General features: G+C 56.1%; 5 protein-coding genes and 1 non-coding gene across 6 annotated transcripts in view; 5 read left to right on the top strand and 1 right to left on the bottom strand.

Moving 5' to 3' along the window:
• BO86DRAFT_413483 (mitochondrial 54S ribosomal protein mL67) overlaps positions 1 to 635 on the bottom strand; it is a gene marked incomplete at its 3' end in the record, with an annotated part of 1590 nt that extends 955 nt beyond the window's left edge. Inside the window, exon 1 of the mRNA XM_025674746.1 lies at positions 73 to 635. Within this exon, the coding sequence (XP_025522885.1) occupies positions 73 to 390 (318 nt within the window). The 5' untranslated portion in view covers positions 391 to 635. The remainder of the gene's footprint in view (positions 1 to 72) is intronic.
• Positions 636 to 706: 71 nt separating this feature from the next.
• On the top strand, positions 707 to 3466 carry BO86DRAFT_348322 (putative UV radiation resistance protein (UVRAG)). The gene is made up of 2 exons (XM_025669313.1): positions 707 to 1151; positions 1222 to 3466. The coding sequence occupies exons 1-2, from the start codon at positions 1098 to 1100 to the stop codon at positions 3052 to 3054; spliced, it is 1887 nt and encodes a 628-aa protein (XP_025522884.1). The 5' UTR covers positions 707 to 1097; the 3' UTR covers positions 3055 to 3466.
• A 708-nt stretch (positions 3467 to 4174) lies between these two features.
• Positions 4175 to 8125, top strand: BO86DRAFT_413480 (Zn(II)2Cys6 transcription factor domain-containing protein). Its single transcript, XM_025674745.1, has 6 exons — positions 4175 to 4421; positions 4559 to 5561; positions 5619 to 6619; positions 6668 to 6715; positions 6764 to 7062; positions 7120 to 8125. Exons 1-6 carry the CDS (start codon positions 4235 to 4237, stop codon positions 7972 to 7974), a joined length of 3393 nt encoding a protein of 1130 aa, XP_025522883.1. The 5' UTR covers positions 4175 to 4234; the 3' UTR covers positions 7975 to 8125.
• A 2176-nt stretch (positions 8126 to 10301) lies between these two features.
• Positions 10302 to 11690, top strand: BO86DRAFT_348314 (pepsin-like aspartic protease). The gene is made up of 3 exons (XM_025669312.1): positions 10302 to 10935; positions 10989 to 11234; positions 11304 to 11690. Exons 1-3 carry the CDS (start codon positions 10320 to 10322, stop codon positions 11639 to 11641), a joined length of 1200 nt encoding a protein of 399 aa, XP_025522882.1. The 5' UTR covers positions 10302 to 10319; the 3' UTR covers positions 11642 to 11690.
• A 606-nt stretch (positions 11691 to 12296) lies between these two features.
• BO86DRAFT_t289 lies at positions 12297 to 12382 on the top strand. Its single transcript has one exon. It is a non-coding gene; the product is annotated as a tRNA-Pro (tRNA).
• An 836-nt stretch (positions 12383 to 13218) lies between these two features.
• On the top strand, positions 13219 to 14250 carry BO86DRAFT_270534 (uncharacterized protein; the record flags this gene model as incomplete). The annotated part of the gene is made up of 1 exon (XM_025667208.1): positions 13219 to 14250. A coding segment is annotated over one exon (1032 nt), but the record flags the coding sequence as incomplete, so codon positions are not given.
• Positions 14251 to 14786: the final 536 nt, after the last annotated feature.

Genomic DNA, 14786 nt, shown 5'->3' with positions numbered 1-14786 from the left:
TTTTTTTTCTGCCTGTTTTTTTTTTGTTTGATGCCTGGAGGGCGCGGAGTGTGGTGTTCGGGTTGTGCTCACATCCAAATATCTCGTCAACGAGTATACCACCTGGTTGGTCCGCATGTTGTGATAGACGAAGATGTTCTTGCCGTGGGTCAGGGAGTTCAGGGCCTTGCGTAACCGCGTGCCCTCCAACACCTGATGTGTCTTGAAGGCGTTCGACTGCGCGTCGCGGCGCCGACCCTGGATGACGGTGTTCTCGTCGATCGGAGGCCGACGCACGACGTTCCATGTGCCCATCTTGGTCGGGTCCAGGACCTTCTGGATCGGTTGCAAGATCTTCTTCATCGTGCCGCGCTTGGGGACTGCTGCATTGGTGGCTGCGGTGGTGGCCATTGCGGCCCGGGTTTGCGCGGTGGTTGTTGTGTGGGTGTCTGTTTCTCTGGGTCGGGGGGAGGCGGAGACTCGAGGGGGTTCGTGGTCACTCTCTCTTCACTCTATCAGATATTCCCGGGATTCGATAGAGAGGGCGGAGGAGGAATAGCAATTGGGTGGAATGGGGTGGGGTGGTGGGGTGGTGGTGAATTCTTGTTGAAGTTGGCTCTCACACACACCTGGGAAAGTCGAATAGGCAGTTTGGAGATCTTGAAGGCGGATCAATTTTTCGACGGTTTCCCCGAACGGACGGGGCGGTCGATTCCGCCCGCCGCCTTTCTTCTGGGCGGACCACCGACCGACAGTTAAGCCACCTTGTGTTTGCTGCACTCCGTCTGCTTGCTTGCATCAATCGCTGCGGCGTGCGATCAGCTTCCCTACTGCTGCTACTGCTCTTACGCACTGCACTCTCTTCCCCTCACTCCAGCACATTACGTCGTTTGCGATACTTATTTTCTTTTACTTGTTCTCTTCTTCTCTCTCTCTTTCTGTTGACTGTGGAATTAAGAAGCTAGTCGCTTTTGCTAGATACCCAATTCTAATTGTCGTCATTTCATCTGATCCTTCTTCCCTTCCTCTACTCCATCCTTGTCTAGGATGATCGGATCAATACCGCCTTCGCAGTGCGACAGCTAAGCTTGCCTTGCTTTCCCTTTGACCTGCCCGCGATGGCCGATGACAATGCAGGCGGTCGCCGTGAAAGACCTTGGCATTTCCCTCTGGTATCTTCTTGCCGTGTTATGTTGCTTGTGTATATCCTCGGGCCAGACAACTGACTACTGTCTTGTTCAGAATCGCAAGCTGCGACATCTCCAGAGCATTTCCGTTCGCAACCTCGTCGTCACGCCACCACCACCCAAACCTCGCGGGAAACCCATTGATGACGAAGATGTACCCAATTCCCTGCAGTCGCCTTCCAAAGTCCCGATCGCCGATGTAAACCATTCCCTGCACCCTTCGCGCTCCTTTACCGATCTGAAGTCGTCGGGAACCACCAACCATCGTTCCGGGAGTCATGAGCAGGCAGCAACAACACCACCACCAGCAGCAGCAGCAGCAGCAGCAGCAGGAGGCCCCCCATTGCGACAATGGCATCGGAGGAATACCATGCCTTGGAATGCTCCCAACCCTCGCGCGAGACAGACGAAGCTGGAAGAGATTACCAGCAGTCGCATGGCTGATACCTGGTTCTCCCTCCATTGCGACGGGATCGAGGAGCCGGTCTACGTGAGCGAACCGGTGGAGCATGCTACGAACCCCAGCTTCCGGTCGTTCGATCTCAACATGTGCGGTCCCTCGGTGTCACGACGGGATCATCTGACTGTCAAGCTCTGGGCCAAGACCCGAGCAATGGGGGACTTTGTGCTGCTGGTGGAACTGCGTTTATGCTTGCAGTCACTCCAGTTCCTGGGGAAGTCGCTGGATAGCTTCCATCAGCCGCTGCCGGCGAACTCCATCCTCTTCCACTTTGCCGACGGTGTGTACACGAATCTGACCGATATCCCGCCGGTCCTGGCTGCTGTGCCCGTACACCACGCCAAAGCGGCAGATGGCGTGGCGATGTCGACCTCGTCGTACGAGGCGCTCATGAAACTGGCCAATCTGGACGAGTGCATCCAGGATGCGCTCACGACCAGGGACCGGATTGAGGCGCAGATCAACTCGATCCTCGAGAGGGAGCAGCGCGGGGTGACCGCCGCCGGAAATTTCTCGCAGGCTCAGAACAAACTCGCCGTCACCAAGCATGCCATTGCTGCCGAGCGCAAGCATCTCCACAGTGCTGCAAGGCGAAGGGATGAATTGGTCAATAGCATCAAGACCAGAAGAGTGGCCATGGAGCATGGGCGTGATGTCCAAGCCAAGGCCAAGAGCCACCTTCCCGATGCGCAATCGAAACTGAGCTCAAGTGCCAGGCTACTGGACAAGAACACCGAGGATTCCAAGGGTCAGATCCGGCGTATCTCGGAGGACTTGCTGGCGGTCTACCCGATCGAGCCCATCCCCAACAAACCACTTGCCTTCACCATCGCAGGCCTGGCTCTACCCAACTCGGATTTTACCGACGTCGACCGCGATGAGGTGGCGGCGGCTCTTGGATATACCGCCCACCTAGTCTACCTTCTCTCCTTCTATCTCTCCACCCCGATCCCCTACCCGATCAATCCGTATCTGTCGCGCTCGTTCATCCAGGACCCGGTGTCTGCATCGCTGCCCCAGAGGACCTTCCCGCTCCACCCGGCCAGCGTGCAGTACCGATTCGAGTACGGCGTATTTCTGCTGAACAAGAACATCGAGTTCTTGCTGAATATACAGGGTCTACGCGTCCTGGACATCCGCCATACCCTTCCTAATCTCAAATATCTGCTCTACGTGCTCACGGCCGGCACGTCGGAGATTCCGGCTCGCAAGGCGGGAGGCATCCGCGGGCTTCTCCCAGGACGATTGACACCCAGCATGTCTCGACGCGGCAGCGAAGACAGCGTGGCGACGCGCGCGTCGGTCGTATCTCGCAAGGCGATGATGAGTCCCGCCCCGAAGATGAACGGGAGTCTGGTGATTGATCGGACCAAACCGACGACGACCATCCCTAGCTTCCCCGACACGGCTGCGTCTTCGGTTGCCTGAGCAGAGCGCAAGTGCCTGCCAACATTGACTCTGGAGTGAATGCTTGGCCCTTTTTGTAAATCCCGGGGAGGGGGAGGTGGGCGCATATTATCTAATATTTCTACTTGTTGGCGTAAGACATGAGTCTGTTTTGTGTTTCTTCTTCTCTTGGTCTAAAATTCTCTTCTATCGGATGAATTCCATTGGGGAGTGCTGCATCACTTGGATTAGCGTGACTGTGATTGGGGGGTTTGGTTCAGTTCCCTTGATCCGCCTAATCGCAGACGGCCATTGCACAGATGAGGGCGGTAGGTCTCTTTCTCACCTCCCCAGCTTTGTTCGTGTACTGTACATATATGATCCAGTTGGATGTCCTGGGTATCCACTGTATCTGTAGGATGTGAAAGACTATTGACCGACCTGCAATGCAGCCCGTGAAGCATATGTACATTCGGCAGTCACCGCTGGTCATTTTCCCCCCATCCAGGCGGTTATGGATCCCGTGATCAATGATGAGTAGGAATAGCTAGCCCGGAGTTTATTGGGATTACGATTGATAACAGATACAAGCCAGCATTCAGTCAGAGGCTGGCGATTTGTTTTTACCCCGCATTCTCAGCTGACGGAAGAACTGTCCGGGTGGTGTTGGTTCGAGATGGTGCATCTTGAAGGGCCTAAGTTAATGTAATGAATGAATGAATGTTGTTGCTACTGTTCTGGGGGAAAAGGAGAATTAGTGTGTTGTTCAATGGTTGAAACTTGATTTCTTGTTTTTCTCCATTCTCTCTCACTCTCTCACTCTCTCTTATTCTCCGCATTTTGAGAGAAGGTCGCATCTCCACTGGCTTCTTTGCCTTTCTTTTGCGGTCTCTGGAGAGAGACTAAGGTAAACTTTCCGAGGGAAAGTGAGTGAGTGAGTGGGTGTGTGTGTGGGTTGGGTTGGTGAGAGGATCAGAGAGCACTGCAGGACTAAAGCGAGAAAGAGAGATAAGGGAAAAAGAAAGGAAAGATTGCTGCTGCTGCTGCCTGGGGCCAGAAAGACCACAACAAACGGTTGTGGTGCTACTGCTACTGCTGCTGGTTCTTCTGTTGCTGTTCCCGGCCTTTCTCTCTCTCTCCCCGTCCTCCCTTATTATTATTGTTCCTCCTCCCTCTCCCGCCCTTTCGGTCACTGTCCGTACTCCGACATAGGAGACTCATCATGGCAGCACCTGCGAATACCGGCCCTCAGGAGCCTCTCTATTCGCACAACGGGCAAGACCAGAGTCAGAAGTCTCCATCGCCCCAGTCCCAGTCCTTGTCCCTGTCCCAGGCCCAGTCTCAGCATCGTCGTGGATACCAGGCCTGCGACCCGTGCCGAAAGCGCAAGGTGAAGTGCGACCTTGGCAGTAAGAGAGATCCCCTCCCCTCCATTTTTTTCTTACCATTTTCATTTGTGTTCCCCAGAATTCTCACTAGAATTATGCGGTCGCGAATGTTTATTGTATTGGAGAAATACTGATTTCTTGGATTATCATCTCCTCAGGCGTGGATAATCCCCGTCCTCCTCCGTGTGTGCGATGTCGCCGCGAAAGCAAACGTTGCGAGTTCTCCGCGACGAGGCGCAAGCGCAAGCCCTCGGACGCAGACGAGACGGAGGATGCCCTTCGTCGCGATAAGCGGATGATGGTCGGAGAGGTCATCTCCAGCCACGGCTCAAACAACAGCGATGGTTCGCCGTATATACCCTCACTGGAGCATGCGTCCTCTTCGGTTGCTACTGCTGCTGCTGCCACTACTGCTGCTGCGGCACGTACGGCGCTAGACAACAACAATCACACCCCCGGCCATCCGCGACTCAAGTGGTCGGAAAGCTCACCTACGGCTGGTCAATTACCACCACCATCGGTCGGCAGCCACCATCAGCGTTACACTACTACCACCCCCACCACTTCCACCACCAATCCGACCTCCACCTCCACCAATAAACCCCAGTCCACGCCCGCAGCAGCGCTTTTTGCGGATGCGCGGAGTAACCGTCTGTCGGTCTTCTCGGCCGCGGAGAGGAGCCATGCGCCCAGTTTTAGCCTCGAGGGCGGCCAGCCCATGATGAACCGCACCGCCGTCGAGCTGCTGTCGCCGGCCATCAGCAACAGTCACGACGCCCTGCACCTCCTGTCCGAAGCCGCTGGGCGCACCGAAGACCTCAATCGCCAGAGTCTGGAGAATCGATACGGAGCGCGCCAGTCGGTTTCCTCGTTTAACTCCCCCATGTCTCCGCTCACCCAGGCGGGCACTCCGCGCAGTGCGGGCGGATCGTTTTCGAGACCCCAGCGGTCCGGCACCGTCCCCGTTGGGGGTGGTTATTACCAGGCTGGTGGCGCCGGGGCGATGGAAGGTGCGCAGCATCCGGATGGGCGTGGGCAGGCGGACGCGACGGAGAATGCGCCGGACCCCGGGTTCGTAGATGCGGTCCGGGCATGGTCGCGATTGCGCTTCGTTCGGGCCGGCTGGCTGTCGGTGGAAGAGGCTATGGCCTACGTCGCATAGTATGTATTTTGGTTGCTTTGGTGGACAACTCTCCCTCGTACTGATGGATACGGCAGCTACTACGAACACCTTGCTCCCTTGAGTCCGATCGTGATCCCGGACTTCTCGCACCCGTCGACGCATCGGAGTCTGCTTACGGATGAGCCGGTTCTGGCGGTGGCGATCTTGACGACCGCGTCGCGACATATGAAGCCGAAAGGCGACGGGGCTTATACACGGGCGTTCTACATCCACGATCGGCTTTGGTCGTATCTCCGCGGTATGATCGAGCGTCTCTTCTGGGGCCAGGAGAAATTTGACAATAACGGCATGGGGATCAGCCGGCCGAGGTCGTTCGACCTTGCGCCTACTTCTGCCAAGGGGAACCACAAGGGGAATCTGCGGTCGCTCGGTACCATCGAAGCGCTGCTGATCCTGACCGACTGGCATCCTCGAAATCTCCATTTCCCCCCGGGTGACGACGAGAACGCTCTCCTGGATCTGGATGCTCACACGCAGAGTCGATACGAGCGCGAGCTGGAAACGGATACGGAGAACACGGCGAATCGTGCCCCCAACAACGCTGCGGAGGGTCGGCTCGCCTTCCAGAAATGGCTCGAACCCGCCTGGCGGTCGGATCGCATGGCTTGGATGCTGCTGAGTACCGCGCAGGCGCTGGCCTTCGAGCTTGGAGTCTTCGATCAGAAGAACGACGCCAAAGCTGCCGTCGAACCTTTATCCGAGCAGACCCGCAAACGCCGACTCCGCCGTCTGATCCTCGTCTACATCACGCAGAGCAGTGGCCGCTTGGGAATCCCGTCTATGCTACCCCTTCCGCAGTGGACCAGTGACATTCAACCGACTCCCGTGACGGGCGCGAAGGGCAGTGATACCATCGTCGATCGCATGCATGACTGCTGGATCGGCATCTCCAAGATCATGTATCAGAGCAATCAGCTGCTTTTCGCGTCGAACGAGCAGACCTCGGAGCTTATCCGGAGTGGACGGTACCGGGATCAGATCGATCGGTTCCAGCCTTTCTTGAGGGAATGGCGACATAACATCGATACCATTGATTGTAAGTGTCATTCTTGGGGTCTGAGATGAAAGATGCTAATTGCATCAGTGGCGCCCCCTATGAGGAACATCCTGATGATTGAATATGAGTATACCCGTGAGTTGCCCTGTGCTGTGTTCTAAGGTATCGTGACTGACGGCCCAGGGCTCTACGTCAACTCCCTGGCGCTCCAGGCGGTGGTGGATCGGTGGACGACGATGACGAACGAAGCGGCCCAGAGCCAGATGTCACGACCGACTGCGGGCCCGTCGGCGAGCGGTGTTGGGTTTCACGTGCTCATGGAGCTGTATCGGGTCAACGAGCCCTACATTCAAGAGGTGGTCGATGCATCGCGCAAGATTTTGCAGACGGTGCTGGAGGTGCTTGTCCCCGGGGACCATCTCAAGCACGCCCCGGTGCGGACGTGTTTCCGCATTCTGTCGGGGATGATCTTCATTCTCAAGGTACGTACAGTGTGCGTCTAGGCGCCGACGGAATCCGCGCTGACATTGCATCCCTAGACCTTCACTCTGGGTGCCAAGGAGGATGATGTGCGTGTGTCCCTGGACCTCCAGGACCGCACCATCGAGGCGCTGCGGACGTGCGTGGTGGACGACGTGCACCTCAACCATGCCATTGCGCGACTGCTAGAGTTGCTGACGACCAGTATCCGCACACGCTTCCTCCGGTTCGCGCCGCTGGACCGCGGTGGGGACGGGGAGCAGGAGCGGCCGTCGGCGCCGGTGTCACGACACCAGTCGCCGCGGCCGCGCGACGGAGCCCCGGGCCGTCGCGAGGGGTCCAGTCACACCTGGACGCCGGCGCAGCAGACCACGCCGGCGCAGAACCTGGGGTATGTCGACGGGACGAGCCAGACGGGGACCAGCATGAGTTCCTCGGTGCATGACCCCCTGGCGGCGATTCCGGCGCAGTCGATCAACTCCTCGCACATCAACGTCTCGTTCATGCCCCCTCCGCCGTCCATGTACCACAACTACTACGACCCCAGCGCGACCCCGCCTGCAGGGGAGATGGAAGGGGGAGTAGCTGCTGCCTCGACGACGACCAACAACAACAATCACAGCCACAACAACAACAACGTCACGGCGTCGCAGTCGATGCCCGACAACAACCCCAGCACCTCCGGCGGACTCCCGGACTGGTTCGCGCTCCCGCTGGATCAGTTCTTCAACAGCTCCACCGCGGTGGTGGACCAGGGGCTGGGCGGCACGGGACCGATGGTGGGGGAATTCGACATGTTGGAGGTTTTGCTCAATGAACAGTATGACGGCGTTGGGGTTGGACCCGAGGGGGGTGATGCTGCCGCGGCCGCGGCCGCGGCCGCCAACCTCCCCTCGCAGTTTTTGTCCTCGTGAGATACGAAGTATTTTTGGGGGGGAGTGTAATTATGAGATAAGATGCAGAGCCGAGGGGTATGACTGTACGAATTACGATATTATAGTTTTTGTGTGTATGTGTGTGTATGTGTGTGTATCTCGATTAGCTAGTTAGCTAGGTCTGTCTGGGGTTGTATTGTATTGTAGTTACAATCTACTGCTGCTGCAGCTGCAGCTGCAGGTCTCAGATGCGTCATTTCGGGACCCGGTTACCTCACGCATTGTTATCATTTTTAGTCGGGATGAGGTTATCAGGGGTTTATCAGTTGCGATATCTCCTGATACTTACGGTACGTATGTTAGTTGATTCCAGTAGTCCCTGTGGTGTCGGGGTCTGGTGAGGTGGGGTAGGGTGGGGGGGGTTCAAGAGGGGGGTAATAGTTTAGCAGGTAGCAGGTAGGAGGTAGGAGGTAGGAGGCACTGTACACCTACTATACACCTACTATAGGCATTTAATCTAAATCCCAGGGTCCAATAACTCATCTTCATATTCTTGTTCACAAAGTTCACAACAGCGCTAAACAATGACTTGTTCCTGAAGTCCGAACAAAACCCCGTCTCTTCAATACCATTGGTATATCGCGAAAGCAGCGATGTGACCCTGACACCGACAGTATTCAGGAGAGAATGCTCCGTATTCAGCTCCCCCCATGCATTTTCTTATCAGCAGCGACTCTCAATCGGAGTCCCGTTGGTTGGTTTTCACTCCTAGAAGGAATGGAGAGAAGTGCACTGCAGTGTGGGCCAGGGAAGGGGGGGAAATCAGGGTCTCGAGTCATCCATTCATTCATTCACTCATTTGCTGCAGCCCGCGGGCAGCCTTGCTACGTACTAGGTAGGTAGGTAATTTCCCCCCCCCCCCCCCCCCTCGCCCCTGCAGGAAGCATATCAGAGGGCACTGCATCAGACAGACCCTGCAGGATTTGGATTTGTGCCGATCGGGTGGGGATCGACGGGTCGTGATTGGGGGGATGGGATTGGGTTAAGTTGGTTGGTTGGACTTGCAGCTAGCCTAAGGTCGTCGACGATGTGGCCATTGGCCGCCGCGTTGCAGTGACTGTTAGTTAGCGTTGACTCTCGAGTTGTTGAAGGCAAGCGTGAGGGGGGTACTGTTGATGAAAACCGGAGGCTGCCGAGGCCGAGGTCGAACTTCTCCGTTGCGCAACGCATGAGAGGGAGGGTTGGCTTAGGTTATGTTGCATTGCATAGATTGTTACCCACTTCGGAAGGACAGGGGTCGGGAGCACCGTCGGAGGTTGGGTCTGGGCATTTTGGTTCAGTTTAGTTTATTTAACTTGATTTATTACTCTGTAGATAGGTAGATGGTAGATAGTCTAAGGGTCTTGGAGTAACTTGGGCGTGGCTGGCTGCGGTCTGGAACTACGCCGGGAAGCACCGTTGTTAGGGCTTCTTAGGGTTTACTTGGGGTACTGTACTTACTGAACTCGATCTATTCTGTACGGGATACTCGATCGTCGCGGATTTTCTATGATACGAAGAGGGTTTAAATTCAAGATGGTCTATAATGTTTCCAGTGCGTGATGAGTTACTGACTCTATTCGCAAGGGGTCCTGACTGTTTGGAGACAGTCTAGTTCAGGTACCGTACCAGACAGAAGAGGGGCAACGGAAAGGAAAGAAAGATCCCTGAGTGTTCCGGAGTCCGTTCGAACGTCCGTCTCTCTCCCACAACCCTACCTCCATACACTTCACCTAAAAGTATATTCCTTGAAGAAGACGGGGGGTGGCGATGACTTGGAGCGTGAGGATTGACGCAAGCAATTCTTGGTATTCTTGGTCTTCTGGTGAAGACTGCAGAAGTTCTTATCCCCAATCAAGCTCCTCACGAAGGATTGCCAGGTACGGGCAGTCTGACGCTCGCCGGTGAGTGGTTCCTAGTCATATAGTCTCGTGCTTGGCGCACTGCCGGACAATCGGGGGGAATAACCTCATGCGGATAAGGCTGGCCATTGGACCATCCCCCCCCCCACTAGATTAGCGGCGATGATCGTCGGTCTTTGCTTCCTGATGAATTGGTGGTGCTCCGGTCTCCGTTGGCGTGATTGAGGGGAGTGAGACATTTCGATATTACCCTGGACGGTAGTATACACTCGGCGAGATAGAGCACTCGTGCGTGGATGAGGATGTATGCAGAGTGTAAGGACTGAGCATGTACAGCACGGCTGCAGAAGGTATAAAGAGCACTTTGAAACCCGCGTCAATTGAGATTCTCTTCTTCATCCAGCAGCAGCATCAACCGCACAGCAGCAGCAGGTCCTTCTCCTTCTCTTCCTCCTTGTGATATTTGCCTGAACATCTCCCACCATGGTCGTCCTCAACAAGGCTGCAGCCCTTCTTCTGGGTCTGACCACCGCCGCCACCGCGGCTCCCCTGGCCGAGACGCAGGCTTCTGTCCCCGTCAAGAACTTCTCCGTCAAGCAGGTCGAGAAGGAGGGCAGCAAGGGACGTACCGTCAACCTGCCGGGTCTGTATGCCAACGCGCTGGCCAAGTACGGCGCCCAGGTGCCGGCCAGCGTCAAGGCCGCCGCCGTCAGTGGCAGCGTCGTGACCACCCCCCAGGCCAACGACGTCTCCTACCTGACCCCCGTCACCGTGGGCAGCTCGACCTTGAACCTGGACTTCGACACCGGATCCGCCGACCTCTGGGTGTTTTCCTCGGAGCTGGCCGCCTCGTCGCGCACCGGCCACAGCATCTACACCCCCGGCAGCACCGCCCAGAAGCTGTCCGGCTACAGCTGGAGCATCTCCTACGGCGACGGCAGCTCCGCCAGCGGCGACGTCTACAAGGACAAGGTCACCGTCGGCACGGTGACGGCCAGCAGCCAGGCCGTCGAGGCCGCCAGCCGCATCAGCTCCGAGTTCGTCCAGGACACCGACACCGACGGTCTGTTGGGTCTGGCCTTCAGCTCGATCAACACGGGTATGTCTTCTTCTCTCGGCTGGATCTTCACCTGTACTAATCCCGCGGTGCAGTCTCCCCCCGGGCCCAGACCACCTTCTTCGACACCGTCAAGTCCAGCCTGGACAGCCCCCTCTTCGCCGTCGACCTGAAGTACCACGCCGCCGGCACCTACGACTTCGGCTTCATCGACTCCTCCAAGTACACCGGCTCGCTGACCTACGCCAACGTCGACGACTCCCAGGGCTTCTGGCAGTTCACCGCCAGCGGCTACAGCGTGGGCTCGGCGTCCCACTCCTCTTCGTTCTCTGCTATTGCTGGTACGTTGCGTCCCTGCCACCTCCCCCTCTCCCCCCCCCCCCCCCTCAAATACTGATTGGGGCGAACAGACACCGGCACCACCCTCATCCTCCTCGACGACTCCATCGTCTCCACCTACTACAGCAGCGTGCGCGGCGCCTCCTACAGCTACAACTACGGCGGCTACGTCTTCGCCTGCTCCACCTCCCTGCCCGATTTCAGCGTCAAGATCGGCTCCTACACCGCCGTCGTCCCCGGCAAGTACATCAACTACGCCCCCATCACCACCGGCAGCTCCACCTGCTACGGTGGCATCCAGTCCAACGAGGGTCTCGGTCTGTCCATCCTGGGTGACGTCTTCCTCAAGAGCCAGTACGTCGTCTTCGACTCGCAGGGCCCGAGAATCGGGTTCGCAGCGCAGGCTTAGATCTGATTCTGAGGGATGTGTGGATGTGAGTGATGCTTGGTGAGGCTGGGTTGTGGTCTGATGGGGGAGGTGGGGGCTGTGGATATGGTACTGTATATAGTACTGAACATAGGCGGTGGTGAACATATGATCTGGTTGATGAATATATGGCCTTTGATGTTTATGGTTTTGCACATGAATGGATGTTGATGCTGTGTCATCTTTTTGCAGTAGTGGGGTTGGAGGTAGGACTGTACTGTACTGTACTGTACTTCGCGGAATGGAGCTACAGGGTCCATGGAACTTGCTGAATAGTGGTCAATTTTCCATCATCATTTCCTCTCATCTAGGCGTACGCAGAGGAGTATTGACGCAGGTAAAGGATCAAGATAAAGACCCAGGCGAGCTCGTGGATACAGCATCCCAGCCATCAGCAGCGTCACAGCGGAGACGGGCGTCAAAGAGGATCAGATATCTACGACCCTTCATGGAACCTGACGCCACTTAGCTAGGCTGTCTTATTGGAGATGAGTGTATCTGTGGTTATATGCTGGCTGATAGTATTATGTATGCCTCAATGTAACCCGACGCGGTCTTCCAGAGTGAGTCTGTGATATTCAAGGCTGCAAACACTTTAAGGTTATATTTAGCAGGTAAATACAAATATAATATAAGCGCCCGGATGGTCTAGTGGTATGATTCTCGCTTTGGGTATTACAGCTTAAATGCGAGAGGCCCCGCGTTCGAATCGCGGTTCGGGCCACTTCTTTTTTGCTTTTTGCTTTGTGTTCCTTTTTTCGGCTCGGGTACCGTATCAAACAGGACATGATATTATATGTTTTTGGTGGTGTGGCTATCTTTATTTACTTGTTGTCGTCTGGTCTAGTACCGAGTCTTGGACTTTTGTGGTCCTTCCAAACGGGAGGAATGCTAGTTCAGGTGGTCCTGCTTGTTGGTTCGCCATGGTTCTGCCAGGTACTGTATGTTCAGTGGGGAAGAGCGGGATGGCAATACATATATACTTCGGCTCCTGCTGTGCTTAACCATCTGAGACTCACCCATCACCCCAGTTAGTATGCTATCCTAGCCCGTACACCTCAACTCTTTATCGAGTTGTTAAACCTGTATCTGCGATGGAATAGCTGCAGGTGCTGCCGTAGATGATCTTTTCGGTGCAATAGAGCGCAACTGTTTTACGTCCTGCGAAGCGCCCTCCGGGCTCCCCACAGGCACCACCCAGTTATTAGTGCAGTCACTGCAGCGCGACCCTTGTGGGGCTGTGGAAGCCCGTAATACGTACTTACCAAGTTCAGCCCGTCGAACCAGTTTGTTCATTCAATTTGTATCTCTTCACGGACCCACAACAACCACGAACCCGACAATATGACGCGCGACGATACACCAGTCTCCCTAGGTAGGGTTCCTCTACTCAAGGAGAAGATCTGAAGGTTCTTTCTGGGAGCTTCCTTAAAGATCTCACTATCTCTTTGATTTTTCTTTTCTCTCTCTTTTACCGGTCGAGAATGAGCAAGTCACTGTCGATCGGATACTAATAGGTGTGCGTTCTTTTAGGCATATTGGGGCAGTATTATTCCGCTCGACACGCTTTAGGGCAATACCGCTCAGCTGGAGTTACAGCGGCGTATTCTGTCTCATTGAAGGAAAGCCCTGAGCTGCTTCTGCGCGTTCGGTTCGCTCTAGAACGGAGCATCCAGGCAACGGTTCGACAACATCCTGGTTTATGTTTTGGCGTCTCAGATGAGAAGAGCGCGGGCATCCCCCTGTTCAAGCAATTGCATCACATCGACCGAGAGGATGTGCTTGAGATTATCCCTTTCCGTGATGCTACGTCAATGAGTGACGAATCGGGTGATTCAACAGCAGATACTATACTGTCTCAGGTTCTCGGTGACCGGCACGGCGCAATCTGGCCCAGTAACAAACCAGCCTGGAGGGTTGTCGTGTTAGAACACCTGCGTGACCAAAACGGCCCGAACACGAATCAAGCTGTTCTGGCGAGGCTTGACATCGCCTTTCTTGCACACCACGCTATTGCGGATGGGCTCAGCGGCTTATCCTTCCACGAGTCCCTGATGGAAAACCTGCCCGATATCTCAGCATCAGCCTCGCCACCAACTTGGCCCATAGCCGTCAGTGAGACCCTGGAGGCGCCAGCTCCCGTTGAAGAGCGTGTGGCCTGTCTCTCGTGTACCTGCGCTCTCTGCGATGCTCCCCCATCCTGCTACGAACCAGTGTGGGCAGGGGCTGCTGTACCCCCGGGGCCAACGGCGCGCTTCGAATCTATGGTTCGAGTGGTGACGATCCCAGCCGATAGGCTGTCGGGCGTCTTGGGAAGGTGCAAGCGGTCTAACATCACGCTGACCGGACTCCTACACGCGTTGATCTGTGCCTCTCTCCGCCGTCGGATCGCCGAGGACCACCGCGGCTTTCGAGCCGTGACGCCCTTCTCGGTGCGCCGGCACACCCAGGCATCTGCTGGTGATATGGTCAACCACATCTCCTACTTGACTAGCTACGTACCCCGTGCCCAGCTGGATGAGATGGACCAGTGTGCGCACGGCTCCGCCGCCGAGGAGCGCGCGATCGTGGAACTGGCCCAGTCATTCGGCCGAGACATAGGAACAACGGTGCGCGAATACCCTCATGGCAGCATGGTGGGACAGCTTGCCCGCATCGAAGACCTCCTCTCGCACTGTCGAGATCAACCCGGCCAACAGAGGCAGTATACGTACGAGCTATCGAACCTGGGCCGAGCCCCCATGGTTGCTCCAGTGGCGGGGAATGGCCTGGAGCTCGAGAAGGTGGTCTTTACGCAATGTGGTATGGTTACTGGTCCCGCACTGGGGTTCAATTGTGTGAGCGTGCGTGGGGGGCCTCTTACAGTCAGCATTACTTGGCAGCGGGGGGTGGTCGAGGAAGCACTCGTGGAACAGGTGGCGCGTGATTTAGAGACGATGTAGCGCCGCGACTTTGATAGCTTCGGTTGGCTCAGATCGAGAAAGGGGGGGGGGGTGAGAGATACATCACCGAAATGATTACTCGCGGTGTTGCCAAATTTGTGCGGGGACTCTACCTAGGTAGCGGGAAGAAAAGAAGACGGGAAAGTAGCGTTCGCAAACAGCCCGATCAGACCAGGTCAAAGAGA

This window comes from Aspergillus japonicus, assembly GCF_003184785.1.
Source record: "Aspergillus japonicus CBS 114.51 unplaced genomic scaffold BO86scaffold_83, whole genome shotgun sequence".
In the NCBI taxonomy this organism is placed as follows: Eukaryota; Fungi; Ascomycota; class Eurotiomycetes; order Eurotiales; family Aspergillaceae; genus Aspergillus; species Aspergillus japonicus.
This window is presented reverse-complemented; position numbering and strand designations above follow the sequence as displayed.